Source organism: Trachemys scripta, chromosome 19 (genome assembly GCF_013100865.1).
Source record: "Trachemys scripta elegans isolate TJP31775 chromosome 19, CAS_Tse_1.0, whole genome shotgun sequence".
NCBI lineage: Eukaryota > Metazoa > Chordata > Testudines > Emydidae > Trachemys > Trachemys scripta.
The window spans coordinates 11,875,415-11,901,088 of NC_048316.1; the positions used below are offsets into that span (position 1 = coordinate 11,875,415).

Sequence of the window (25,674 nt, forward strand, 5' to 3'; positions counted from 1 at the left end):
AAGTTACTACTGTCCTCTCCACCCTAACATGGAAGTTGGTGACTGCAAACCTCATAGAATTCTGAGGGCCGCTGGTGCAAATAAATAAAACGAAGACATCAACTCTCACTAGGAAAGCATTGTCTAAGAAGTATCAAGCTGGGTTACAAACAGCCTTCCAGAAAGGGAGACCTACACTGCACTGCAGCTATTCTAGAGCTGGACAGTCTGACTTCCTTAATGCCACCATCCCCACCTTAGTTAATAAGGACTCTATCCCCAGCCTTAGCACCCTGTCTCTGTTACCTGTATTAACATCTTGCGCAGGAAAGGCATGACAAAGGCAGGGTTCATGCTGCTCAGCCGGCCCACGGTGCAGATAGCCAGCTCTCGGATTTCAAACACCTGATCGTTCAGGGCCACAAAGAGAGCCTGCAGATTTTCTGCCTGGGCAAGATGGGCATCAAACCTCTCGTCCAAGGAGGCCAACACACAGTAACGGATATCGGGGTCTGCAAGAGCATGGTCACTTGTCTTTGCTCATGTTCAACTGCTGTTCTTACACAATCTTGACAGACACACTAAATTACATACCACCTTCTGTCCAGAGAGCTACTGTCAATGAACAATCCTGCCAAAACCTTGGAGCAAGTGGACCAGGACCCCAGTGAGTGAGAGAGACCTGAAGAATCTACCCAGTGGTGTCTCACTATTGCTCTGTGCTGCCAAACAAGACACCCGGGTTTCACGTCTAGGACAGTCTGTTGCTCCTAAAGCTAGTGTGACTGGAAGCACCGCAGAGAAAGGGCAAACCAGCCCCAGGTGACCGCTCAGCCCCAGGTGACCACTCAGCCATTAACAGAACAAACCCAGCCAAAGGGGGAAAAGAGAGCGAGGTTCAACAAAAGGAGCTGGTCCCTCCTGAATCTTAACAATTGAGACTGTGATGTGGGACAGGCTCATACAAGGCAAGAGGCGGGTAGTGACATTCTGAGGCCTCCACCTAGAGCAGAGAATCCCTGGGGTTACACCACCCTGCACTTGCTCTCTGCTAATATTCCCAAATCTGGGGACAGATTCAGAGGTCTGTAATCCATTTTATTTAGAAAGAGCAATTGCCTGGGTTACCAGAAAACAAGCCTGAACACTACCACAACCCTCTGTCCAGGCACAGACAGCTGTATGGTGGCAAACCCAACACATTACCTGGGTCTGTTATCCCAACCACGAGCAGTTTGCTGAGAACATCTGCCACCACCTGCACTGCGGTCTGGCTGACCACATGGGCATGACCACTGATCAAGTGGATGGAGGGCGTGAGAAGGCGAGAGCAGGTGCGGGCCGCCTCCATCCGGATCTCCTTGTGCTCACTGTTCAGGAAGTGATCCGCACAGTGCCGGACAAACTGGGTCAGAGAATGGCCTGGATGGGAGTGGGGAAAAGAGAGACTGGTTCTCACACAGGTTTACACCTCAGCAACAGGACTTTCCAGGGAGACAAACACGGAGCTGCAGACTGAATGTGAGGGACACCGTTACTGTTTGGTTTCAAGTTTCTCCTCCTGTAACAGAAGCAACTGTGTAGATGGGGTCAACCTGAGCATAAGCTATGTCAGCACTTCTCTTCTGTGCTAGCCAGGGAAAAGGCAAGCCCTTCCTTAGATGCTTTTATACCCATTTCTGGATTGTAATTCTAATTACAGTATATAAATATTTGTGTTACTGTGCACCCACAACGGGTGACGCTTTCCAGAAGGCTCCCAAAACACTGCAGTGAATTCAGCCGTGGGAACACACACGGGCCATGGATAGTGTTGTGCAACCTTAATGACAGCGTACACAGCCTGCACTGACAATACTGACATGCATGCTTTCTGTGAGTGCCCCAACGCCTCTCGCATCCGCCCTGCTGCTGGCTTCACACCTTACCTTCGAACTCGAAGCTGCCCAGTGTGCGCAGGGCAAGGGTGATGCTGCCCACATCGCTGGCCTCGGGGATGTTGGTGAGGCTGGGAGAGGCCAGCTGATGGGCAAGGCCCTTGGGCATGCCTGGGTGCCGGAGAGGTTTGTGCATTAGAACGAGAGAGAGCATTTTCAGCAGCCCGTCCTGGATGTCCTTCTTCAGCTGGGGGATCTGACGACTCAAGTCATAGAGCACAGCAGTCAGAGCTGGGCTGAGGGTGACAAGCAGGCAGACACTCATTAGGATAGGAACAAGAATAGTTACATGTTTTGGCTTCTCATTCATGACTGTAACTTTGCCCACGAAAACATTACCTGGGGTGTTTATAATGTCACAGCAACACCTGCTATCACAGCACAGCTGCCTTCATGCAAACTCCAGAGCTAACAAACTGCTTGGATTCTAGCCCACACTGCTGTGTTAGGCGCTACCAGGAATTATCTGCATGGTGGAACTCTAGAGGAGAGTGGTGCAAAGCACTTTGCATCGGGCTACCTTTGAACACTGCTCTGATGTATCACAGAGAGCAGAATGCAGCTGCAGGTTTATTTTAGTGGCACCTGCTGTGTTGTGTGCCTCATTCCTATACTCCATAGGCAAAGGCTACCAATCCACGTCTAGGAGTTCACTTTAGTCTATGAAGCCCTGTGCATCCTGGGAGCTAGCTGTTTGAAAGTCTGCCTTTATCCGTATCCGCCATCCTGGCAGAGGAGATAAGCTGGGACACTTGTGTTAGGAGTCCCCAGATATGAACTCTGAAGGTGGGGGAAGGCTAGAGGTAGGACAGTCCGACCTCGAATTCACTTCCCCTGTTGGTCTGACACAGCTGGAGTGCATTGACTTTTAAGGTTTTCCTGTTTTCCCATGTTTTTGCCTAAATGGAGCGTCTGAGTGCTGGGAAGCAGGGGAATCTGCTCTTGACTTTGCTTGGACTAGTTATTTTATAGAGCAATTCTTTCCACGATGACACGTTCTCAGAATCCAAGAGACATCTCACACTGAAGACAAATTGCTGCTTGTTGCCTTCTCAGAGGAGTAACCTCCCCCCAGCAGGATGTATACACACTGACAGTGCTGGAGGAGTCTAGCTGGTAGCACCAGGCATGAAACGGGAAGCTCGGCACAGCAATGCACCCACATGCTGAATTTCAAATACTGGCCCTGACTTCCAGACATGGGAGCCATGATAACTCACCTAAGTGCTGAACTTGAATAACCAGAGCAGCAGAAAAGCACGAATGTCCATTTTACACACCCGAGTGTAACCAGGGTTGGATTTGGTCATGGGATAAAATTGCTGGTATTTGAAAATCGTGTCTTTTCTGGTATGTTTCACTTTTGAGAGGAGTGTGCGAACTGGCTGACTCGAATGCACCCCATCACCCTGGCTGCCATCCTAAGAGCTGAAGGATTCCTTCTCAGGAAAAGAGAATAGCTTCTAGAGTATTTCTATTTGAAAGGAATTTGGTTTTTGGATCTAAAGATTAGTTCTCACCCCTTATCTCAAAAAGAATTAGCTTGGTAACACCATACTGTTATTTCCATCCTGGTCTCTGGCTTCTCAGTGGCATGGGTGGAATGTCTTAGGAATTTCCCTAATGCAGGAGACTCAGTGTACTATTTCCTCCAACTCAGGAAGGCAGACAACCATATCATCTCTGAGTGTTTGCAAAGGGAAAGCATTTGACAGGCTTTTCTCTAAGGCTGATTAAGAAGTCTGCTTGCTGGAGTTTCATAACTCACTTTTATACATACAATGATCACTGTTGCTCATGGCCACCAATGCCACCCAGTGGCTAATGGGAGAACTTGCTAACATATCTTATACCTACCTCAGTCCCACAGCCAACATGGGTTCCAGAAGCTCTTTGATATCCTGCTGGATGCAGGGTCCCATAGCTCGTGCCAGCATGCTGATGCAGGTGAAGACTGTGGCATCCACCTGCATGGACTTCTGCCTCCTGAAAACAGACACCATAAGAGCTATTTATCTCAGAGTGCAATCCTGCATATCTCTTCACCCCTCTCACTTATCAACGTCTCATGGGAACACCTATCAGTTTAATAAGCTGTCATACCCCATGGTCACACCGAAAATGGCATGATCAGCAGGTGTCTATCCAAGATCCTCTCTAACCTTCACACACTCACTTGTGGGCGAAATCTTTTGGTGGGAGTGCTGCTTTGATGATTTCAAGGACCTTGGGCAAGTAGGCCTGGAACTCAGACCTCACGGCCACAGAAAGCAATCCCAAGGCTTGGAAGGCTGCTGTTCGCTCCTTCTCCTTCTTCACACAGCTCAGGATGTGGTTCATTGTGTCTGGAAGGTACTGATCAGCTGATCACAAGAGCAGAACAAGACAACCGATGAGTTCATTTGGCCTGATAGAGCGGACACAAACTTTTTATGAGATTATGAGAAACCAACTTCCTATTGGCCTGTGTGGCTAAAAGCCCAGTGGTCCCTTTCATACGGTCCCCACTACAGAAACAGTGTAAGAGAGAACTTGGCAATAGTAGTTAAAAGACGCTTCCTGTAAGCAAGATGCCAAGCAGTTTACTACTTGTTACTGCAGTGACCGACTGGGATTTGGAGGTGAGGAGAGACCATAATAAAGCTTTAAGGTAAATCCAGTTAGAGCCATATTGACAGTGCTCCTCTAACTCCAACTACCTTGGTTGTTCTCAGCGCTTTGAGTGATTCAACTTTTGAAAGGCCAGCTGGGATTTTCTTTCATCCACAGAAGGGAAATCCGGATCGGACATTGCTGATAACTGGGATATAAGTGAAGGGAGTAAGAGGGTACAGCTCAGCACTGAACATGGCACGCTCAGGGAGCATGAAAATGAGGTCCTGTTTTTATTAAGGCACTGAACACGGAGTTCAGGCAAGGGCTTTCACTCTGCCAGCTTTACAAAGCAACAAACTCCCATCAGATGTCAAGGAAACTATCCAGAGGACAGTAATTCCCACCACTTAAAGCAGGAATCAAAGTGCCAGTCTGTACAATGCCAAGCACCAGGATTTCTGCCGCTGCATTACCTGTACATAGGTCAATGGGACCACGTGAGCTAGAACCTCCCCAACTCACCTTCAGATGCCAAACCCCAGCTGCAAGACCCCTCACCTGTGAACGCAGAAGGCCGGAAAGCAGCCAGCCGTGGGAGTAAGTTGAGGATGGTCATCTGGATCAGAGAGTTCTTGCTGGTTCTGCACTTCAAAACCCAAAGGCACACCTGAAACCAGAGGGGTTGGGCTTTAAAGGGTGCTCTGTCATCCTTGCCATGCGGGGACTGCAAGGTTTTCCACTGTCATTCCGCTGCATTGCCCCTCAGGAAGGGTTATAATTATACCTGTGCCACACAGGGCTAAACTGAGGCACAGAGAAGTTAAGTAGCTCACTCCAGGACACACAGAAAACCAGCAACAGAGCCAGAACCACAGTTAATGGGTTGTGACCATGATCCAACTATTGGGCCATATTGCCTCCCAGCAAAGGGAACGGAAGGGAGTCACACTAAGAGTCTGGTCTCTGCGTAGGGGATTTTGGGAGGCCGCTAGAGAAAAGCCCACAGCTTACCTGATCAAACTTCTCCTCCATCAGATCCCGACAACATCGACTCTCGACCAACGTTGACTTTGCTGGGACAGGCGAGGCTCCAAACCCCATAATTCCTTGATGGGGGCTGTACCCCAGGAGCCCCACCAAGGCGTTCGACTGCGGGGGCTGTACAGACTGGAAGCTGGTGAAAGGGGTGATGTGGCGAGGTTTTGTACCAAAGCCCAGCAGGTCTTTGCAGTATTTGTCGTGCACCATCTGCTGCTGTGTGATCTCCTCCATCTCCTCTCTAAGGCGCTGGGCACAGGAAGAACACACTTTCAAAGGCAGTTAAACAGAAGAGGACACACTCAACTAACCAACTCATGGACCACAGGCACCCACACCAAGGGGGCTGTATGGCACAAACTGAACTGCAAACCAGACATGACATCCAGGTGCCTTACATGCAATAGATTTTCCTGCCAAGTGGCCAGCAGTGAGACAGCACAGGCAAAGAATTCTCCTTTTTTGGCTCAGAGTGGGAAAGAATCAGGGTCAACCAGTGAAATTCACTGAACAAGGCAGACTAGGTATGGCAGTGGCCCTAACTCTTGCGGGAAATGCTGTTCCAACCCTGTACCCACTGCCCCCTCAACCAAAGGGAAGTGGGAGGGGGATGGCCTAGATGATGTCTCCAGGTCCCTTCCAGCCCTACATTTCTATAATTCTGTGAATTCACAGTCTAGCACAGTGGTTCCCAAACTAGGGGCGCCACTTGTTCAGGGAAAGCCCCTGGCGGGCTGGACCGGTTTGTTTACCTGCCACGTCCACAGGTTTGACCAATCGCGGCTCCCACCGGTTCACCGTTCTTGGCCAATGGGAGCTGCAGGAAGCAGCTCGGGCCGAGGGACATGCTGGCCACCGCTTCCCATAGCCCCCATTGGCCAAGAATGGCGAACCGCAGCCAGTGGGAGCCGCGATCGGCCGAACCTGTGGACGCGGCAGGTAAACAAACCAGCCCGGCCTGCCAGGGGCTTTCCCTGAACAAGTGGTGCCCCTAGTTTGGGTACCACTGGTCTAGCAGGACTCTCAGAATGTGCTGAGTTTCACATGATTAAACAGTTCTGGGCACTAACCTGACCCTCGCTTCCAACACATTCAACCACTTCCTATGAACCCACCAGCCCCTACGAACACACCTTCATTTCAAATTTAATTGGTGCCAAGTTGCTGCTTAAATTAAACACATATCCATATAAGGTTAGAACCTATCAGGCGACCATCCTATAGCACACACATTGAACAGACAGTGATGTATCTGTCCTACCACATACGGTCACAGGGGACAGCATAATGCAAGAAAGGTTTGAAGCTACAACTGGGAAAAGATTGTGGAGGAGTAATTGAAACTAAAGAGGGAGAGAGACCTATTCAATCACCTTGTCCATCCCAAGGGACGGAGGCAGAATTGTTCCCTGAAGGACATTCTCTAGTGCTTTTTCTAATCTAATTTTAAAAGTCCCAAGCAATTGGGTTTTCACCCTTTTCCTTCCCTTGGGAGGCTGCCCAAAACCTCATTTAATTCACTGCCAGGGGTATAGCCACCTCCTCTGGCTATACCCTCCTCTAACACTCTGCACAATTCCTCTCTTTCCTTTGTGTTTATATCCCACAAATATCTGTACTTGCTGCCCTAACCATCCAGTTGTCACTTAAAGCCATTTAATGTCACTTTCCATTATGAATGAACCCTCCTGTCCCTAAACATTTGTTACTGTTATATTAATTCCCTTCACTTTGCCACTGTATTTGCGACAATGAAATGCCCTAGACCCCAGTTGCTCATGAACTTCTCCAGTTCAATCAACCCATTTCCAACCCAAATGGATTAATCGCACGTGCCCCATTTTATTAAACTGAACGAGGAGACACCTCAGTTCGGTCAACCATAGCACCAAACGCTGGTCACCAACTTGATAAGTCACTCACCTCTCCCTCCATGCTGCTGATTCTCACTAATTCATTGAGGATCAGTAAGGCACCGTGGATTCGGTCGTCACGATTCATACCCTTCTCCTTGGCCAAAGTCTCATCGAAACCTTTCTCTGCCTCTTCGTATGTGTGCTGAACAAAGATAATAGCAACCTTAACAGAGACCAAGCCCCCCAATGTAGAACAAGGGAATACAGCAAGCCAGTAGTTACTGGGAGCCCATAAGTTCCAGGAACAGCTACAAACCTCAGCTGATCAACACTAGAACAGAGCACTGAATAGTTCTGACCCAGTCTACTCTGGCAGCCAAACTGTTTTCAACAGAAAGAGTGGACAAGGAGACCTGCGTCTTCCATCTTCTCTCAAGAGCACACCATTATCATAGCGTACATGGGGATTATGTGAAATGTGTGTTGAGGCCTTTTGTTTCTTGACACCCTGGTCATGTTGCCAGTGTGACATGTGCTCAGGTCTCACTGTGTCAAATTAGTCTGATTGCATTGTTCAAGCCTCACATATGGATTTAGAACTCCTTGCCAAATAAGTACAAGCCTTGACTGCAGCGTTGTAACCTTGCCATTGCTGATTGGCTCTTTGATCACTGATGCTGACGAGACCTTGAGGTAGCAGAACGCATAAAATCTGCACGTGTCCTAACTACTGAGCATTCTGTTCTACTGTTGGCAATGAGTTACAGAAAGTACAGTAGAGCCTGGTGGAATGGAGTGTCTCACATGCTTTTGTAGAGGATAGTGTAAACAGTTTGGTTCAGCCTATTCTAGAGGCCAAACCATTTTCAGTCCTGATTGCGAGCGGCCAACACCTATTGACATATGAGGATCAGTCTCTTGGCTTTTGGTGCTGACACTGAGGCTTTTCTGAACTCTGGAGGAAAGCTGTTCCAAGATTAAGGGATTATTTCCTTACTCTGTACCACTGTGGCTTCTGCATCTCCTTTGGCTCCCGCTGGGTGGTGAGGATAAGGCAGGCTCGTAAGGCAGACACGGCTCCCTCTCGGATGGCCTGCTTGGGATCCCACACAGCAACGAAGATGTTATCGAAGAACGGCTGCACCTGCTGGAAGAAGAACGTGGGCACGCTGATCGCCAGCTCACGCAGGACCAGAACCTGGAGAGAGGAAGAGAGATGGTGGTGTTAGGCACAGATTGGAATTCAGAGACTGACCCCTTCCCTGTGTCTGTCCAGACTTTAAGCTTTTTGGGGGCAAGGACCTTCTAAGTGCACTGCATTTGTACAATGCCTAGCAAACCAGGGCCTCATTCTTGGCTGGTCCCAAGAGACTATGATAATGAACATGATTAATGGCAGACCAGCTAGCCAGCATCACAACTTCTCAGATATACAATGGTAGCCATTCCAGTCCATAACAGCTCTCATTCGCTGCATCCACCCATCTATATACATAGCTCCCATCACCACAAAGCAGCCAGCCCTTTCCCAGAAAGGCTGAAGAGGAGTACGTACAGCTGCATGTCTTCGACCTTCATTCCTATCAGCTCCCAGCCATTCCAGAGCCCGTTTCACCTCGAACTCCACATATTCTGCCGTGAAGGTATCACCTGCCAGAGCAAGGCGCCCGATGGCCTTGGACGCCATCTCCATGACGACGGGGTCATTGGAGGGGAGGAGGTTCCGAAGGTAATTGGCAAACCTGCCGATGCGGGTGGCATTGCCTCCCTCAACGCCGATAAGGCTTGCTGGGGAGAGGGAGAACAGGAGTGAAAGCTCTGCCACTGAGTCAGCTTGCCAGACAGTAAGGTAGTCCCTGGAGAAGAGTTAGTATTCCCTATCCATTCTTTAGAGACTCCCATTATCTCTTCCTAAGCCAGAAATCCACCAGAGAAATCAAGCAATAGGAAAGGATCACCAGCCTTTTAAAGTCAGAATTTGTTTAGTAAACAGGGAAGCTTATCAAGTCCTTTCCACAGGTCACAGATTTTCCACCCTGGGATTGTGGGCCCATTCCCAATTGACAGGCATCCACATGCAACCACTACAACTGGCCCCCTTCTTGACAGTCTCAGTAGAGGCGCCAAGGACTGCATGGACTAAGGAGACTGAACGCTCCCTCACCCCTAGAGATGGTCCCTCCAGGTCAAAGTTGAGGCACACTGACAGGGGACAGTGTGGCTGAAGTTTGCACTGCCGGTGCCTGGGTTGTACCTGCTCTGTAGATAAAGAGGCCATCAGTGTCCAGGGTTGTCAATCCGGCACCTTTCAACAGCACTAAATTCACAGAAACAATTTTAAAGTGATACTGTCAGCTTCGAAATCAGATGCGGTCAACAAAGATTTCTTTTCCTAAGTTACTTCCACCACCTCCAGATACCTTGGGGTTGGTTTGGTTATGGTTCGTGAAATCAACCCACAAGCAGTTTCTATGTAGTTAACAAAAGGCAAATGCTAAGGATACGGAGTATTTGGTTGGAAGGGTGTGTTTTTATACAAGTTACCTGCATCCTTGTGTCTCACCGCATTTGGGCAGCTTTGCCATGTAAGAATTAAAGCACAACAGGGCTATTGAGGGAGACGCTACACAAAATGAAGGCAAAAGCCATTTAGATCCCTCCACAGGGATGGGGTCTGTTGCCCCTGAGCAGGTGACTTTAAACAAAAAAGAATTAATGTTCTCAGGCAACTGGGAGTCCAGAGTCTTCGCCTCTTGTGACCACCAATAAAACTGGACACTACGAGAAATATTTTCAGAAGAGCTCAGTGCCAGATTTTCAAGTGCTCAGCACCCACGTTGGGGTCAGGTTTTCAAGTGCTCAGTTTCCAAGGAGGGACCAAAAGGGCTAGATTTTCAGAAGTGCTCAGAATCCAGCAACTCCCATTGTGACACTTATGCTCAGATTTTCCAAAGAGCTCTACGTTCCATATGCACCCAGTGCACTGAACTCTCTTAAATATACTGGGCAGCTCTTGTGGGCGTGAAGTTCTCTTGACAATCCATCCTGATAGATTAGCAATTTGAAGGGAAAGTTCACCAGAGGCTCTGAAGTCCTTCACTCACCTATAGCCAGAATGCCTCCTTTCCTCTCGTTCGCATCAGAGCTAGAGACCAGTTCAAATATGTGGTGATTCAGCTGATCGTAGAAGCGGGTAGATTCCTCCTGGCTCATCTGCACAGAAAAGGAATTCAGACCAATTTACAACCTCTCCTCCATTACACATGCCTCAGATAAAGAAGGGCAACACCACTTTTCAGGGCTCCCAAACTCAAAAGCAGTAAATTAACTGTGGGATCCAAACCCAGAAGAAGCAATTACATCTCCTGCCTGTGCCCCTGCCCTGTTAACCCAGCTCCTGTTCTGGAGCCTGCTTGTGCCCATCCCACTCTAGTACCTACCTTAGCATCCCAAATCTCTACCACCCCAAGCATCCTAGCGACACACCTCACTCCCTAGCCAAATAGTACAAACGTGTCTCCCCAGCTAAATGCTGCTGCTTCCACATCTGCAGCACTCACCTCACGGAGCTCCATGGTGACATAATGCTGCAAGTCCTTGGCCGCTTTTGCCCTGATTTCTTCATTGCGGCTCTTCAGGCCACTGGCAAATTGCTGAAGGATGGACACGGTGCTCGACATGATGGCGGCAAGTTGGGACTTGGGGTATCAAGTCCAGTGGATCCTTTAGACAGAAAACCTGTTTGTTGCTTTTGGCTAGTACAGAAACCAATCACAGTTCCCTCCATCACACTGCTCCTATTTACTGCTCCCAAAGAACAGAGGGCTTTCAGATGGCATTGTAGCTACAGAGCCCCAACAGATATATGACAGGGTACAGGCTCCTTGGATTCCATGCTAGGTCCTTCAGCGCACCCTAAACAAACTGGACCCAGCTCAGCCTCCCTGATTCCTGCAGTCTCAGCACAAAGCGTTCTTGGGTACATGTGACATGCCCATATCAAATACATGCCCAAATACCAAGACAGGGTTGTGTTTCAGAGGCGTTCCCAGACAAGCAAAGTTACAAGGAGGATAAGGACTGCTTGGTGCACATGTTGATATCATTACTTTAGTTTGCTCCCCAACAACCTCTTTCATCCGAAAAACCTCAAAGTTCTTTACAAGCCTCAACACTCCAAGGGTAAGCATTATAACCTCCAATGTATATTTATGGGCTGAGAGTCTATTCATGCCAGCAATAGTCATTGTAATAGGATGTTTAATGTTATGCATGTGTAGAGACCATCTTGAAGGGTGCATTTTTTTTTAAAGTTGAAAAATAAACCTTTTAGAAAAGACGAAACTGACACACAGGTCTTCTAGTACTTTGCTGCAAGCAAACAGCAGATGAGTGGGGGAACTAGGACCAGAACCCTAAGAGTCCTGGGTTTCTATTCCCCACTAGCCACGAAACAACTCTGCCTCATTAAAATCCCTGGGTACAGCAGATGCCCCTGAGGAATCAGGAGCTAGTGTGGGATCTTTCCTGCTATCAGCATCTCCCTAGAAGCCATGAGCAGCTCCCCATGCTGGTACCCACACTGGAAGAGTGGCCTAAATAGGCCTCCTCTTCCCTGATGAGGGAAATGCCTTAGCAGCTCCCCAACGAGCGGTGTTTTCCGGTGCAAAGGGGTGAATGCAGTTTGTCTACCCCGGGCAAGCAAGGCCTACGAGCCTGCGCACACAGCCAGGGGCAGAGGCCTCGCTTGCATTAGTGGGAGCACAGATCCCCCGCGTTGGGAAAGCCGGCGCAGACCCAAGGCCACGGTCCCAACCATCCATTGCCCGGCCCAGCCCGGCGCAGGGCGGGGAGGCCCCGGGGGTAGAGCGGCGGCCGCTCCGGACACTGCTCCGCCTGGGGCACGGGAGGGGCGAGGGCAGCGGCGGGCGTTAGCCCGAGGGGAGTCGGGCACCTCCCGTGCTGCGGGGGCGGGCGGCCGGGAGAGGGACCCGCGGGAGGCCCCCTGCCAGCGCGGCTCGGCTCGGCTCACCCGGCAAGCCCCCAGGGCAGCGCCCCATCCCCGCTGCCGGGGGGCCTGGGCCAGCCCGGCCGGCGAAGGGGTGGGGAAGGGGAGGCAGCCCCCATAGGCCCCGTACGGGGGAGCCAGGCCGGGGTGTCCCTCCTGAGGGGGAGGGGGTCACTTCCCAGCCCCGGATCGGGGCCCCGCACTCACCGCCTCCGGCCGGCCCAGCCGCGCCGGCCCGCTTGCGACCGGTTCCCCAGCTTGGGCCCCGGGTTTCCCCTCCCCCACTGCTGCCGCCGGGCCGGCGAAGACCCGCCAACCAATCAGCGCTGAGGGGAATGTGACCAGCAGGTAGAGCAGCCAACAGTTTTACGGGTGAGGCGGGGTTACTAGGGCATGGTGTTTCCACCCCCAAATAACTGCCGGAGGCGGGTGCAGTCGCTAATGGCCAATCAAAGGACAGATGGTGATTACTGACACTTAGCTGCACCAATGAGAAGTTGGGTGCCGATGGATTGGTTAGAATTCAGCGCTTGCCCCGCCTTTGGAAAGCCGCATTGCTTCCGCCCTCTCTGAAGCCACAGGGCATTGTGCGCATGCGGAAATAGGGAAGAGTCGATTATTTTTTTAAACCATTGAGACGGTAGGACTCTTCCGCCACGTGAACACTTGGTCCTTCTATTTCCTCCAGCTTCTCTACTGCCCTGGGTGCAGCCCGTCCTGAAGAGCACCAGGAGACAGGCTCTGTTACCGTAATGGTACGTATAGAAGCGAGTCGCTTCTGTGACACCTAGTTTGCCTAACAGTGGAAAATAGCGAATAGCTGCAATAATCAATACAAAGTGTTTAACAACCATGATTTACCGCTAATCTTAACGGTTAAGGGTTCATATAAACAGACTTGTTATTGATACCAATGATTCGCTGTTAATGTTCAGTAATAGGTAACTATTAAGTGATAATTGAATAACTGGGACTCAGAGTAACTGTCTAGGCTTTCCCCGTGTCACTTATTACCAGATTAGTCGAGTCGCTCCCACATATTAATCCCTGGGGGTTGTTATCCCCATTTTGCAGACTGGGGAAACGGAGGCTCGGAGAGGGTAAGGCTCTGAGCGTGCAAGCAGGAGTCTATGGGGCTGTGAGTGCATGCAGCCTCCCGAGCACCCGTGTGCAGGGCTGGGGGTCGGGGAGTCTATTCTCGGTGGTTAAAGAAGCGGGGTGGGGCTCAGGACTCCCGGGTTCAATCCACAGCTCTGCCACGGACTGGCTGAGTGACCCTGAGGAAGAGGTTTAACCTCCCATCCCAGTGCCGCCTTCCCGCTGCGGGAAGATCCCGGCCCCCGTTTCTCCTCCCATCCGCCCCGGCCCAGGGCTGCCCGCAGAGCAAGCGGAACCTCGGCGCTCGGAGCCCTTGTTTCCGGAGGGGCCGGCCCTGGCTGGTGCCCACGCGGGGGAAGATGGCGGTCCCGCGGGCTGGTTGCCATGGTCTTGAGTGCGCGTGAACGGAGCTGGAGAGGCCGCCCCGGGACCCGGCTCCGCAGCAGGTGAGGGGGCCCCGGAGCCGCCCCAGGAGACGGGAGAGCAGCGTCAGCCCCGCCCGGGGCTGGGAGCCGCCCCCCACCCGGGGTGCTCCCCTGCCCAGGGGATGCGGAGGTCGGGGGAGCTGACCAGGGTGACCAGACAGCAGGTGTGAAAAATCGGGGCGGAGGGAAGGGGGGTAATAGGAGCCTATACAAGAAAAAGCCCCCAAAATCGGGACTGTCCCTATAAAATTGGGACATCTGGTCAGCCTAGCTGAGGTGCCCCATGGGGAGGAGGAAGCCGGGGAAGGACCCCGCTTCTCCGCTGTGGTGCCCCGCCTGGGAAGGGGCCTGCCCCTCGCTCTCCGTGCTGTGGGGTCCTTCGCTCAGCGGTCGCAGCTGCAGAGGTTCAGGTTGTGGGGCAGGTGTCGCCACAGGCTGGCAGCTCTCCCCTGGGCGGGGTATGTCATCAGTGAGTCACTGGCAAGGCCCGGGGTTTCCCTTTCCTGATGCAAACTCCCCCTCCTTTCCCAGGTCTCGCTCCAGCACCTTCTTCTGAGGCAGCTGCGTGAAGAGCATGGAGGCTGAAGATCAGACCGAGAAGATTAGCATCAGGGCTGAGAGCCCCAGAGGAGGTGACGTGGGGGAGCTGGGCATCGGGCTGCTCAGCTCTGCGAAGAGCCGCCCAGGCACCTGGAAGCAGAAATGTGCAGCCTACGTTCTGGCCCTGCGGCCCTGGAGCTTCAGTGCCTCTCTGACCCCAGTAGCCCTGGGCAGTGCCCTAGCCTATCGATCCCACGGATCCCTAGACCCAGGGCTGCTAGTGGGCAGTGCAGTGGCTGTCCTGGCTGTGCATGGAGCAGGTAACTTGGTTAATACCTACTATGACTTCTCCAAGGGCATTGACCACAAGAAGAGTGATGACCGGACATTGGTGGACCAGATCTTGGAGCCTCAGGATGTGGTCCGCTTTGGGGTCTTCCTCTATACCCTGGGCTGTATCTGTGCTGCCTGCCTCTACTGTCTCTCCACTCTCAAGTTGGAGCACCTGGCACTGATCTACTTTGGGGGACTTTCCAGCTCCTTCCTTTATACTGGAGGTAAGGACTGCACTCCATACTCTGAGCTGGTTTGGTTCATTATCTGTGTTCTCTTCTCCAGGAATGGAGCTCAGTTTGTATTATCTGAACAGTTCCTCATTTCTTATTAGCCAGATCTAATTTCAAATGAAACGTAAACTTAAGACATGCTTTAAGAAATGCACCCAAGATTAATGAGTAACACTGATGTAGAGTAGGAACACAAATTTTTTTGTGGGGCTTATCAAGATAAAAATCTCTTTCGCCTCTTCAGTTCTGCAGCTGGGTGGTTGAAAGGACACCCAGTGTTTTGCTATAGATAAGATTAAGCAATTTCTAGGATTTGGAGGATATCATTTGAAAGATGTAGCATCTGTTAGTCTAACCTGATTGTTGCGTCTGTTCAGGACCAGATTCGAATATCTGTACTCACGTTGTGTAGCACCTTACTGCATGTGTAATCCCATTGACCTCAGTGTGACTGCTTGTGGAACAACGTATTCCAGATAGTAACTGGAATCTGCCCCATAATCTTTGCTCACGGGATGAGACTGGAGAAGTGCAGACATTGTATTTGCTTTATTATCTTTGGAAAGGGAGAATAATAATCCGTTCTGGGGCAATAAAAGAGCATGTGTAGCCCTGCCCTAGCTGTGTTTGTGTTGGCTGTTTTACCGCATTTTTTAGGAACTGCTGATCTATTTGAGTAACATCTATTATCTTCCATAAAGTGAATTTCACTTGGTAACACTTGTTTTCCTCTTGTTTCTTGCCACAGGAATTGGATTTAAATATGTTGCACTTGGCGACTTGGTGATCCTCATCACATTTGGGCCCCTGGCTGTCATGTTTGCCCATGCAGTGCAGGTTGGCTATCTGTCTGTCTCACCGCTGCTCTATGCTGTCCCACTAGCCCTCAGTACTGAGGCCATCCTGCACAGCAACAACACACGGGACATGGAGTCTGACCGGCAGGCAGGCATTGTCACCCTGGCTATCCTCATCGGCCCCATGTTTTCCTACATGCTCTACAACACACTGCTCTTCCTGCCCTACCTGATTTTCTGCATCTTGGCCACGCGTTACACCATCAGCATGGCGCTGCCACTACTCACCATTCCTATGGCCTTTTCGCTGGAGAGGCAGTTCCGGAGCCAGAGCTTCAGCAAAATTCCCCAGCGGACAGCCAAGCTCAACCTCCTGCTGGGGCTCTTCTACGTTTTTGGTATTATACTGGCACCAGCAGGCACGCTGCCCAAACTGTAATGGCAAGAGCTGCTGTAGCCCCATGACTTGAGTGTTCATGCCAGAGCTCGGGGTGCAAGTGGGAGGTTTGTTATGGATGGGGCCAGAGCAAGAAGCCTGGCTCGAGCCAGTGACTCCATGTGAATTTTATGGGCTTTGGTCTTGTTGAGATAAGCAGTTTCTCTTGTACTAGAGACTTCCAGTGGTGTCTTAGGAACTTCTTCTCTGGGAAGAGGATTGAATTACCTGTCTCTGGCTTTCCCTTGGGGCTTATTGCAATTCACCATGTGAGCAGACAGACATTTCAAGGACTTGATGCTACTGCCATTGAATTCAAGGGGACTTTCGCTATTAACTTCAATAGGAGCAGGGTTGAGCTTTAAATGTGAACTGTCCCTTCCCTGGTCTGTGAATCATCCCTATACAACATGAAGGGGATTCAGCAGCTCCACTCCTATGCTGTAGCACTTGAAAGTCGCCACTGAATGTTTTATTTTTGTCAGCATCACGGTAAAGCAGATGGTGCTACTTCACTCCTCTTGATAAACTTCATCCTCACCACCTGGTCTGTTCCCCCCCCCCCCTTTGCCAAATCTTGAGCTTACGCTTCCAAACATCATGGCTATATGAAATGGGGCATGGGGTGTCCATCAAGAACTGCTGACTTGTGGAAGACAGCAGATTCTGGTGCCACCACTGCTAGTTCCTTTCTACCTAGGCATTTCTAAAGCACCCATTGCTGTGGTGTATATAGGTGCTGAAATGGAACACAGCTGGTCCATTGCACTGAGCTTTAAGCCAAAAGCAGTGAACTTCCACTCCCTCTTTAAGTAGCTGGGGGCCAGAACTGCAAGTTGTACAGCTAAGAAGCTCACAAGACTTGGTAGGATGAAAAGTTCTGTTCTTGTTGTTAAAATTTTCTCATTCTCAGACCCTTCTGCCTGAGATGAAAGGGTCTTGGTGTTAAAAGAAGCTGTCAGGCAGGGTGACAAAGCTCTGTAGACAACTGGATATTAACTAACAGATACGCTGTGGTAGCCAAGTCTCTAATAGCGAAGCATTTTCTAATTGTCATCCTCCATATCTGTTATCTACTTACAGTCACTTGTCACCCTATTGTAAGGAAAGCTGGTGGCAGCAAGGGAGAAAGATGGGGGCATTACAGGAGGGAGTCTAAATTTCTGCCATGACTTTGCACAGACATCAGGATAGTGAATTAATCTTCTTGCTGATAGGTTCCTCTTCCCATTTCCAGTGGGGACCAAGGTTTTGATGACACTCCTGTGATGCATTGGTCAGTTTTGAAGTTCTAGATCACTCCTCAGGATGATGTGCTCAATGGTACTGGATATTCTTCCTGCATATCTTTCCACTCCAATCCTTGCTCTCCTGTAAGGATACTAATATACCCCTCTGGATGAATGCTGTTCCTCACAACAGATGGTGTGAAACACGCAGAGCCCAATACAGCTATGGGGATAGTCCATTAGGGCACAACAGGGTGAATTTGGCTCTCACTCATATTTTCCCATGGTCACTGAACCCTGTTCTTCATTGGGAAATATTTTGGTTCCCTGTGTGAAACGGCGAGTGTTGATGTAAGGGCTTTTTGCAGGACTCCCTTGAAATGTCCAGATTGAATTGATCTGGACCTTGTTCTTGAACTCCGACTGCCAGGAGCACGGTGTTCCCGAGGGCAGGGTATTAACCAGGGCACAAGGAGTCTTTTAGTTGCGATCAGTTAAGTCCAGAAGGGTGTGCAGTGTTGCATATCCAGTTTGGGCATGTTATGGCAAAGAGAGGTTATTCACCTGAGAGGGGTGACTGCTGTTCAGGGCTGCGTGTAATGGAGGAGTTATGACAACTATAAAATGGAACTGGCACCGAGATGTTATATAGGTGGCATCAAAGCGTTCAGATGGTTTCTGGTGACTTATCTGCCAGTTGTGATTGCTTCACAGCTGGACACCGTTGCTCAGAAGCAATCTCAGCAGGCAGGTGACAGCTTTCACCAGCCTCAGAGTCAGTTATTAAAATAGGGCGATGCATGGATCAGACTTTCTCTTCAGGCTGCCCAGGGAAAACAACAAGGCAAGCCTGGTTTAAGCAGCCAGTCTGCTGCTTTGTACAGTAGAGAACTTGGCTTTGGTTAGAAACCCAGTCAGAAGGAGTTGATCTCAGCTGGAGGGAGAGAGGCATCTAGCAATACTTGGCAGTGATTTTTCTGGGAAAATGTGCACTTCCTATTTTCGGTGCTGGCTTAGAGCTCCGGTGGGTTGGTGATGAGCATTTGTCAAAGAACCAACTCTGCCTTCTGCCAAGCAGGTTCTGTCTCAGAGACTGAGGAGTGGAAGTGATGGCGAAATCAACCCCGGTGGTGGAGAGAGCTATTTCCCAATAGAGCCCATTCTGCAAGATGGAATGGGTTGATCCGCTTAATCCCAGGGTTGTATTGTTTGTAGGTGTCTCAGCAGATACATCCTGTGCCCTATTCTTGTTTGTTATATGATGATATGTCTAGCTCTTGCATAGCTGTAGTTTAATGAGGATTGATGTGGCAATTTTTTATGCATTTTCCCTAAGCCATGTTGCTTCTGACAGGCAGAATGTGAATAAGAAATTTGAGAGCTGTAGCTCTTATGGTGAACAGTCTAGGACAGGGGTCCCCAACGCGGTGCCTCTTGACGTTGCTGCTTCACAGCGGCATTTCAGCGACTGCTTATCCAGCAGCCACGGTCCTCGGCGGGTAGTCGTCCGGCGCCTGCCCCACGGAAAAGGTTGGGGTCCACTGGTCTAGGAAATGGCCCTCCGTGGAACAGCAACACGTTACACTATAGTTGATCTCTTCCTTACAAAAAGGGGAAAGACTCCTGGTTAGAAAGTCTGTCTGCTAGTGGGAAAAACCAGTGCTATTGCCACAGAGCTGGAGTGGGAGGTGACCTGTTTCATGCGTTTGTAGTGCCATTTTCTTGGGCACTCAAAGTGATTTACAGATGCAGGGATTAGAAGGAAACGTGTGCAGACTGCTTCCATTCGTAAGCAGCAGCACACATAGCAGACTTTGGAAGGCTTAGGGGAGAGCTGTGTATGGTAAGGGAGCTGGAAACGCCTGGATTCTAATCCTAACCATGTCATTTGTTTTTCCCCAGTGGCCTTGGGCAAGCCACGTACATTCTCCGTGCCTTCGTTTTTCCGTCTGTAAAATGGAGCTTACCGTTGCCTACCTCACTGGGAGTTGTGGGGTTAATGTTATTTAATAAAGAGCTTTGAAAGTAAGAAGTGCTATATCTATACTGGGTATTTTCTCAGGCCTTAGTTATATGGGAAGATCTTTTTGGTATAAGATAAGGTGTGAATTTAAACCAGTAAAGTTATACCAGTATTACACCATGTGTATGCTCTTATTCTGGTATGAGAAGCCCCTTTTTGGTTTGCTTGGGACAGGATTTAAGCTAAACAAAAGCCAGGGTTGTGTGTCCAAATGGGGATTTATATTAGCATCATTGGTAAAACTTTCCATATAGACAAACCCTAAGGCAACCTGTCTTGTGTTACAGCGTCTGAGCTGAGGATATTGGGTGTCCAGCACCTCTTCTGATCATAGGCCTTTTCAGCCTCTTGCAATAAGCTGTATTGCTCCATGCTGATTCTCCGCTGGTAGTGGAGCAGGTCTGTAGCACATCTGTCCATTGTATGTATTAAATGGCCTCCTGACCTCTCTTCTCGCCCAGGCAGAGGTTCAGTGAAGTGTCTAAACGTTCCATTTTTAACAAGCCATGGTTAATAATTTTAAATGGCTCCGTATTGTGTTTCTGGGCTTGGATCAGAGTGGTCTTCTGGAGAATGTTTCGTATGGACACTCCTTTGTACAGCTTTGGCGTGGAAGCACTGGAAAGCACACACCCTAGGTACGCATGAGATAGGCTCCTTTGACCATAAGAGCCCCCTTGTGAACCAGGCAGCCCTGTCCTTGTATGTCGAGGGATAATCAGTTCAATTGAAAGGGAAAACATATATGTTTTCGGGCAGATGTTAATAGGTTTTGGTGATCTAATCTATCAACCGAGTCCACTTTGGAACACACCTTTCTCTGCAGGGCACTGTTGAGCCTGAGCATTTGTAATACTGAGACAGACTTCAATTGAACTTTGTCTTTTTAATAAAGATAAACTTGCTTATCAACACCTGCGTGTTCTCCTGCTCTTCCTGTGTCAAAGTCCCCACTCCTGACTTCCTTGCAACTTTTTAGGTGGTCGAATTTGCACCGCAGGTCCTTGGCAGCATGCTGCCCCCACCAGTCTCTCATCTGGGCCATAAACCAGGGTAAAGGATTATTGGGAAGCTTTCTGGAGTAGCTGTGGTCACTAATGCCTGCCCAGTACACAGGAATGCTTGAGCCTCTTCACTCTCATTCTGCCACTCAAATCCTGTTTCTCCTGCCTGGTTTCCTTGCTCTCTCTTTCATACAAGCTATTGGGATGCTTTGGGGCAGAGACCTTTAAGCTGTGTTAATGGCTGGGGTGTAAGGTTTGCGTGTCTGAATGCAGGGCTATGGCCAGAACGGGAGGTCTGTGGGATAGGGGAATTTGTTCATTTATATTTTTCCTTTTGTTGATTCTGATTTAAAGTGCCCCCGAGTTCCATCCTTCGTTACATGTATCTGCAGCAGAGCCCAGGAGCTATAAACCCTTGTGGCAGGGAAAACTGCCCCGAAGGACTAATGTTTTTATGTGCAGCATAACGCTGCTGTCGTTATCACAGTCTGACTTTGCAGCCCATAAATAACTGTTTTAGCAGATTATAAAAGGTGTGGGGCTAATCTCTTATTTATGTCTCCAGAGGCAGCGTGGTGTAGAAGGAGTTTGGGACTCGGAGTAAGAACTCTAGTGCTGATTTGCTGTGCAATTCTAGGCATAACTCTTTGCCATTGCTCCCCTTAATTTTAGATATGAGAAGGGGCTAATCTGCCTGATGTCCTTTCAGGGCTGCTTGGAGGCTTACTTTGTGTACAGCTCTATGCAAAGCACTATTTGTGCTAAGCTTTACTGTCGCCTCTGTCATTGGGAGGGATCATGAAGTGCTTTGTGGATGCTGGGTCAAATGAAAAGGTGATGTAAACAGTGGGGATCGGGGTGTAACTTACCTGCCTGGGGCAGAAGGCAGATTTGTAGCTGGGGTGGAGACTGCTTTTTCTCCTGTTGGCTACTGTTTCTACTTCACCCCCGATCTCGAGCCCTCTTAGCCTGGTGACAGCCCCATGGTATCACACTCCCTTTCACTAGTTCAGTTAAAGTTCCACCCACGTACACTGACTTCTCTGACACCATTTAATCTGCCTCAGAATTCACCCCTTTCTGGGTCTTTAATGATCATGTGTGGGCAAGCCTAATTTTTACAAGAAGGTTGCGGCATCGTACCCTTCTCCGCCCATGGTGGGGCCTGCAGCTCAGCTGTCTTGGTGGAAATAGTACTCCCTGTGGGCAGGTCTACGCTTAAAACACTACATCCGTGCAGCCGTGCCTCAGTAACGCGGAAGTGAAGACGCTCCTACGCTGATGGGAGATCTTCTGTTGGTGGAGTTAATCTACCTCCCCAAAAGGCAGTAGCTATGTCGACAGGAGAAGCTCTCCCGTCAACAGAGCACTGTCTATATGCGGGGGTTAGGTTGGTATAACTGTCACTCAGGGGTGTTGATTTTCACACCTCTAAGCAACATAGTTAACTGATACAGGCGAGTCTCATCTTACGCTGGGGTTACATTCCATTGTCAGCGCGTAAAGCGAAAATTGAGTATAGTCAAAATTACACTGAGTGTAATGGCGGGTGGAATCGCCCGTACTACAGGTACAGTATTTAAATTGTTCTTTTTCTTTTTTCTTTTTTTTTTTTTTCCGACCGCGCAAAGCTGAATTCACACATGTTAAATGTACGTAAGATGAGACTCCCCTGTATGGGTCTGTAGTGTAGGCCTGACCTCTGGAGTCATTAAGCAGGTAGAGGAAGGCTCTTCTTCCTCAATTCTTTTGTTTTTAATAGCTGGAGTGCTGACTGAGTGCCTCCCCCCGCCTCCCTGCAAGTTTATTTAATCCTCTAATGGCCTTGAAATGAGACTGCTCTGCTCTGTAATAAAGAGCTGTCAGACACATTCCTCCATGAGTGGTGGCTTGTCATCTTTTTCATTAGAAGCTCTTCGCTCCTAAGGCAGATGTGACAATGTGCCTGAGGTTGAACTTGGCGAAGTCTCAGCCCGTGACACTTTACACACTTCTAAGCTTGGGGGCTGGATTTTTGTCCACTTTGCTCCTAAGAGAGCAAAAATGTGTGCGTGCCTTATCTATTAGGCTTGGCAGATTTTAATTTTTTTATAATTTTGACTGATAATATCCATGTTTATTTTAAACATTTTTTTTCTATTTTTATCATTTAAATGTGCACAGTTGTGCAAAATTATGGGTTTTTAAGCACTTTTTAATTTTTACTGATTTAAATGTTCACAGTTGCAGGAAATTATGGGGGGTCAGACAATGCAGGGAGCTGGACAATAATTATTTAATGATAGCAGACATTGAAATTCAAAAAGTTAAAGGTTGATAACCAGTAAAACACAAATTGTCAGCATCCCATTGTAAAATATACAACGCATATACCCTCAAATCACTCTCTAAGTTCTCAAACAGCATTTTTCTTTCTTTGCTTATCTGTAAATTTAGATGATCTATGGAAATACATATTGTCGGTTTGTGTGTATGGTGAAATTGACTTTTACCAACATTTACTGATAAGTAAACTTGGAAGAATTAGATTTTTATCTGTCCACCCACCTGCATGAGAATATGGGTCCGATCCTGCTGTCTTGAAAGTTAATGGGAGTTTTGGCACTGACTAAGGCCTCGTCTACATTAGACTTGCATTGGTTTAGTTAAACTGGAGGCTTACTACAATTTGGCTTAAACCCATTCCTAATTGATTTAAGATAAACTAAAAAAAATCTGGTTTAAACTGAAGACTGTCTACACAGCCTCTTGCACAGGGTTTAAAATCACACCTTTGTTAAACCAGTCTAACGGCATCATACAGACGAGCCCTTTCATTGGGGATAAGGATTGGGACCTTTCTGTTCCTCTCTCTCACCAATGACTTCGCTTTTTTCCAGAGAAGGGTTGGTGAATGGCCCAGTTTAATGGAACTTCTGCTGTAATACCATTTACACAATGCCTTCTTACTGTGTATTACATCCCTGTATGTGCAATACAATAATTCTTCTCAGGGGAGGTTTAAATGACATATAAAACAGAACCTTACTAGGCCTGAGACTGATGGGAAGCAGGTAGAGAGCATATTTGGTTCCTTTCTCCTTGAACTATCTAGGTAACTATATGGCCACCGTCCCCACAGTAGCTGGATTCTGCACCAGTCATTGCTGTTATAACTAGGTCAGCTACAGAATGCACGAGGTGAGTTTGGATGTTATACAAAGTGAAAGGAATGGAGAGAGGAAGCATTTTTAAAAAACAATGTTAGTGGCTTTAATCTTCTTATTCATTTCATGGGCATCTGGAGAAACAGCCCCCATAAAGGCATGACTTAAATATTGGGAGGGGCCAGAAAAATCACGTGTGCCACCGGACAGACAGTAACGATGTATCATGGACTCACAGATCGTGCCCACTCTTGGCCCCGTGCAGTCCATGGGGGGTGCCCCTTTCAGTGCGACAGCCCTTCTCGGGGGTCCACTCTCTCTTGGGGTCAGGCCCCTCCACCTACTGGAGCCACACCTCTCTGAGCCTTAGCACGTCTGTCTCTGCCGTGGGCCCCCTCAGGGAGTCCACTCACTCTGGACCCCCGGAGCCTCCACCCCCGAAGGGGTTGATGCAACCCTGTTCTCTAGACCGGAGTGACTCTCAGCCAGCATAAAACAGGAGGATTTATTGAGGGTTGAACACAGCACAGGAAACTCTCAGTGCCTCAGGCCTGGCCTCCCTCAGCCCAGCACATCCCAGTCTCTCTGCATCTAGGTGGGCTCTGCACGCTCCCCCCTCCAGCCCAGAGCCCCCCTGCTTCCCAGCTAGGCATCTGAGCTCCCTGACCCCAAGCCCCACCTCTGTCCATTGTCTTCTCTCCAGGTAAACAGGGTTGTAAACTGGGGCCTCCTTTCCTCCCTTCTGTCCTCTGGCTGGAACCGGCTGGTTAGGTCACTGGGTCCTCATTCTGCAGCCCATTGTTCTCCCACTGGCCAGAACCGGCTGCAACTCCTGAGCTGGGTCTCTGGGTTGGGGTCTCAGGTCACCGGTCGCTGGGGTATCCATCCTTCAGGCCATTGGCTGGGGTCCCACGTTCCCTCTCCGGTCCTCTGTAACAACAAACTCTCTCTCCCCTCACCTCATTAAACCAGTAACACCCAGGGAAACTGAGTCCCCCCCCCCCCGCATGCAAACTATTGAAACCCCACCGAAAACAAGAAGAAGCAAGAAAATCCCCCACTTCGTCACACCATGCAATGGCTGTAAGGAGATGGGTGACGAGAACAGGAATTAAGGAATAGGGTTTGCACTACTTTTTCTACTAGGGGTTCATTTACACTAAAGTCTTTCAACTTGAGTTCACTGGTCAATGAACTCAAGTGAGCTAACACGTTTGTATGTGCTTGTTCTGTTCACTCCACAAACATTTGTTCCCAGACACGTGCATTTGTGGAGTCCAGACTAGCATGTACAAACACATTGGCTAACTCGAATTAACTGGCTGTCAGTTGACCTATTCGAAAACCCTCTAGCATAGATAAACCCTGGACTTAGAATTTGCTGTGTCCGTAAGGTTCAAATGAAGTGTGGACTCTACTTGTGGAGTATTGAGTAAAAGTCAACTGTAATGTAGACCCAGTTCTACACCCGTGCGCTATACTGGCCAAGAGCTCCTAGTGCAGATGCAGTTGTGTTTTTAGTAGTATAACTTATTCCAGCAAGCAAAAGGACATCCTTGCTGGTATAATCTCTTCTATACTCACTGTGCCTTTTGCCGATACAGCAGATCATGCCTCAAATAGTTGCAGTATAGATCTAGCCAAACTCTAAATAAATCTTTGGGAGCTGTTAGTTGCTGGTGGTTTGAAGAGATGCAGCTCAATGTGTTAATAATTAATGGAGATATCCCATCTCCTAGAGCTGGAAGGAACCTTGAAAGGTCATCGAGTCCAGCCCCCTGCCTTCACTAGCAGGACCAAGTACTGATTTTGCCCCAGATTCCCCAAGTGGCCCCCTCAAGGATTGAACTCACAACGCTGGGTTTAGCAGGCCAATGCTCAAACCACTGAGCTATCCCTGTCCACCCGTGTTTGAACAGGTGTCAGATGTTTTCCCCTTTATTTTGAACAGATCACAGAAATCTCAATTAACTTGAAGGGTCTGATGCCTGCACCCA

The 25,674-nt window shown here is 49.2% G+C and overlaps 2 protein-coding genes across 9 annotated transcripts in view; one reads left to right on the top strand and one right to left on the bottom strand.

The window, feature by feature from the left end:
* The window catches only part of MTOR (mechanistic target of rapamycin kinase), a 104,170-nt gene extending 91,413 nt beyond the window's left edge, over window positions 1-12,757 (bottom strand). For 3 of the 6 annotated variants that reach the window (XM_034753095.1, XM_034753093.1, XM_034753092.1), the window contains exons 1-14: window positions 12,621-12,757; window positions 10,966-11,128; window positions 10,510-10,618; window positions 9,660-9,722; window positions 8,961-9,193; window positions 8,403-8,603; window positions 7,473-7,607; window positions 5,523-5,798; window positions 5,070-5,178; window positions 4,093-4,279; window positions 3,774-3,902; window positions 1,908-2,152; window positions 1,186-1,401; window positions 286-491 (exon numbers count right to left, since the gene is read on the bottom strand). In XM_034753095.1, the coding sequence (XP_034608986.1) occupies window positions 286-491; window positions 1,186-1,401; window positions 1,908-2,152; window positions 3,774-3,902; window positions 4,093-4,279; window positions 5,070-5,178; window positions 5,523-5,798; window positions 7,473-7,607; window positions 8,403-8,603; window positions 8,961-9,193; window positions 9,660-9,722; window positions 10,510-10,618; window positions 10,966-11,085 (2,229 nt within the window). In that variant the 5' untranslated portion in view covers window positions 11,086-11,128; window positions 12,621-12,757. The remainder of the gene's footprint in view (window positions 1-285; window positions 492-1,185; window positions 1,402-1,907; window positions 2,153-3,773; window positions 3,903-4,092; window positions 4,280-5,069; window positions 5,179-5,522; window positions 5,799-7,472; window positions 7,608-8,402; window positions 8,604-8,960; window positions 9,194-9,659; window positions 9,723-10,509; window positions 10,619-10,965; window positions 11,129-12,620) is intronic. The other 3 variants (XM_034753098.1, XM_034753097.1, XM_034753096.1) reach the window with 1 other exon arrangement.
* A 384-nt stretch (window positions 12,758-13,141) lies between these two features.
* On the top strand, window positions 13,142-20,441 carry UBIAD1 (UbiA prenyltransferase domain containing 1). 3 transcript variants are annotated; one of them, XM_034753489.1, is made up of 3 exons: window positions 13,142-13,168; window positions 14,468-15,033; window positions 15,791-20,441. In XM_034753489.1, the coding sequence occupies exons 2-3, from the start codon at window positions 14,511-14,513 to the stop codon at window positions 16,276-16,278; spliced, it is 1,011 nt and encodes a 336-aa protein (XP_034609380.1). In that variant the 5' UTR covers window positions 13,142-13,168; window positions 14,468-14,510; the 3' UTR covers window positions 16,279-20,441. The 3 variants fall into 3 exon arrangements, with proteins under 3 accessions (XP_034609380.1, XP_034609379.1, XP_034609378.1); XM_034753488.1 differs by lacking the exon at window positions 13,142-13,168 and adding an exon at window positions 13,710-14,100; XM_034753487.1 differs by lacking the exon at window positions 13,142-13,168 and adding an exon at window positions 13,711-13,957.
* Window positions 20,442-25,674: the final 5,233 nt, after the last annotated feature.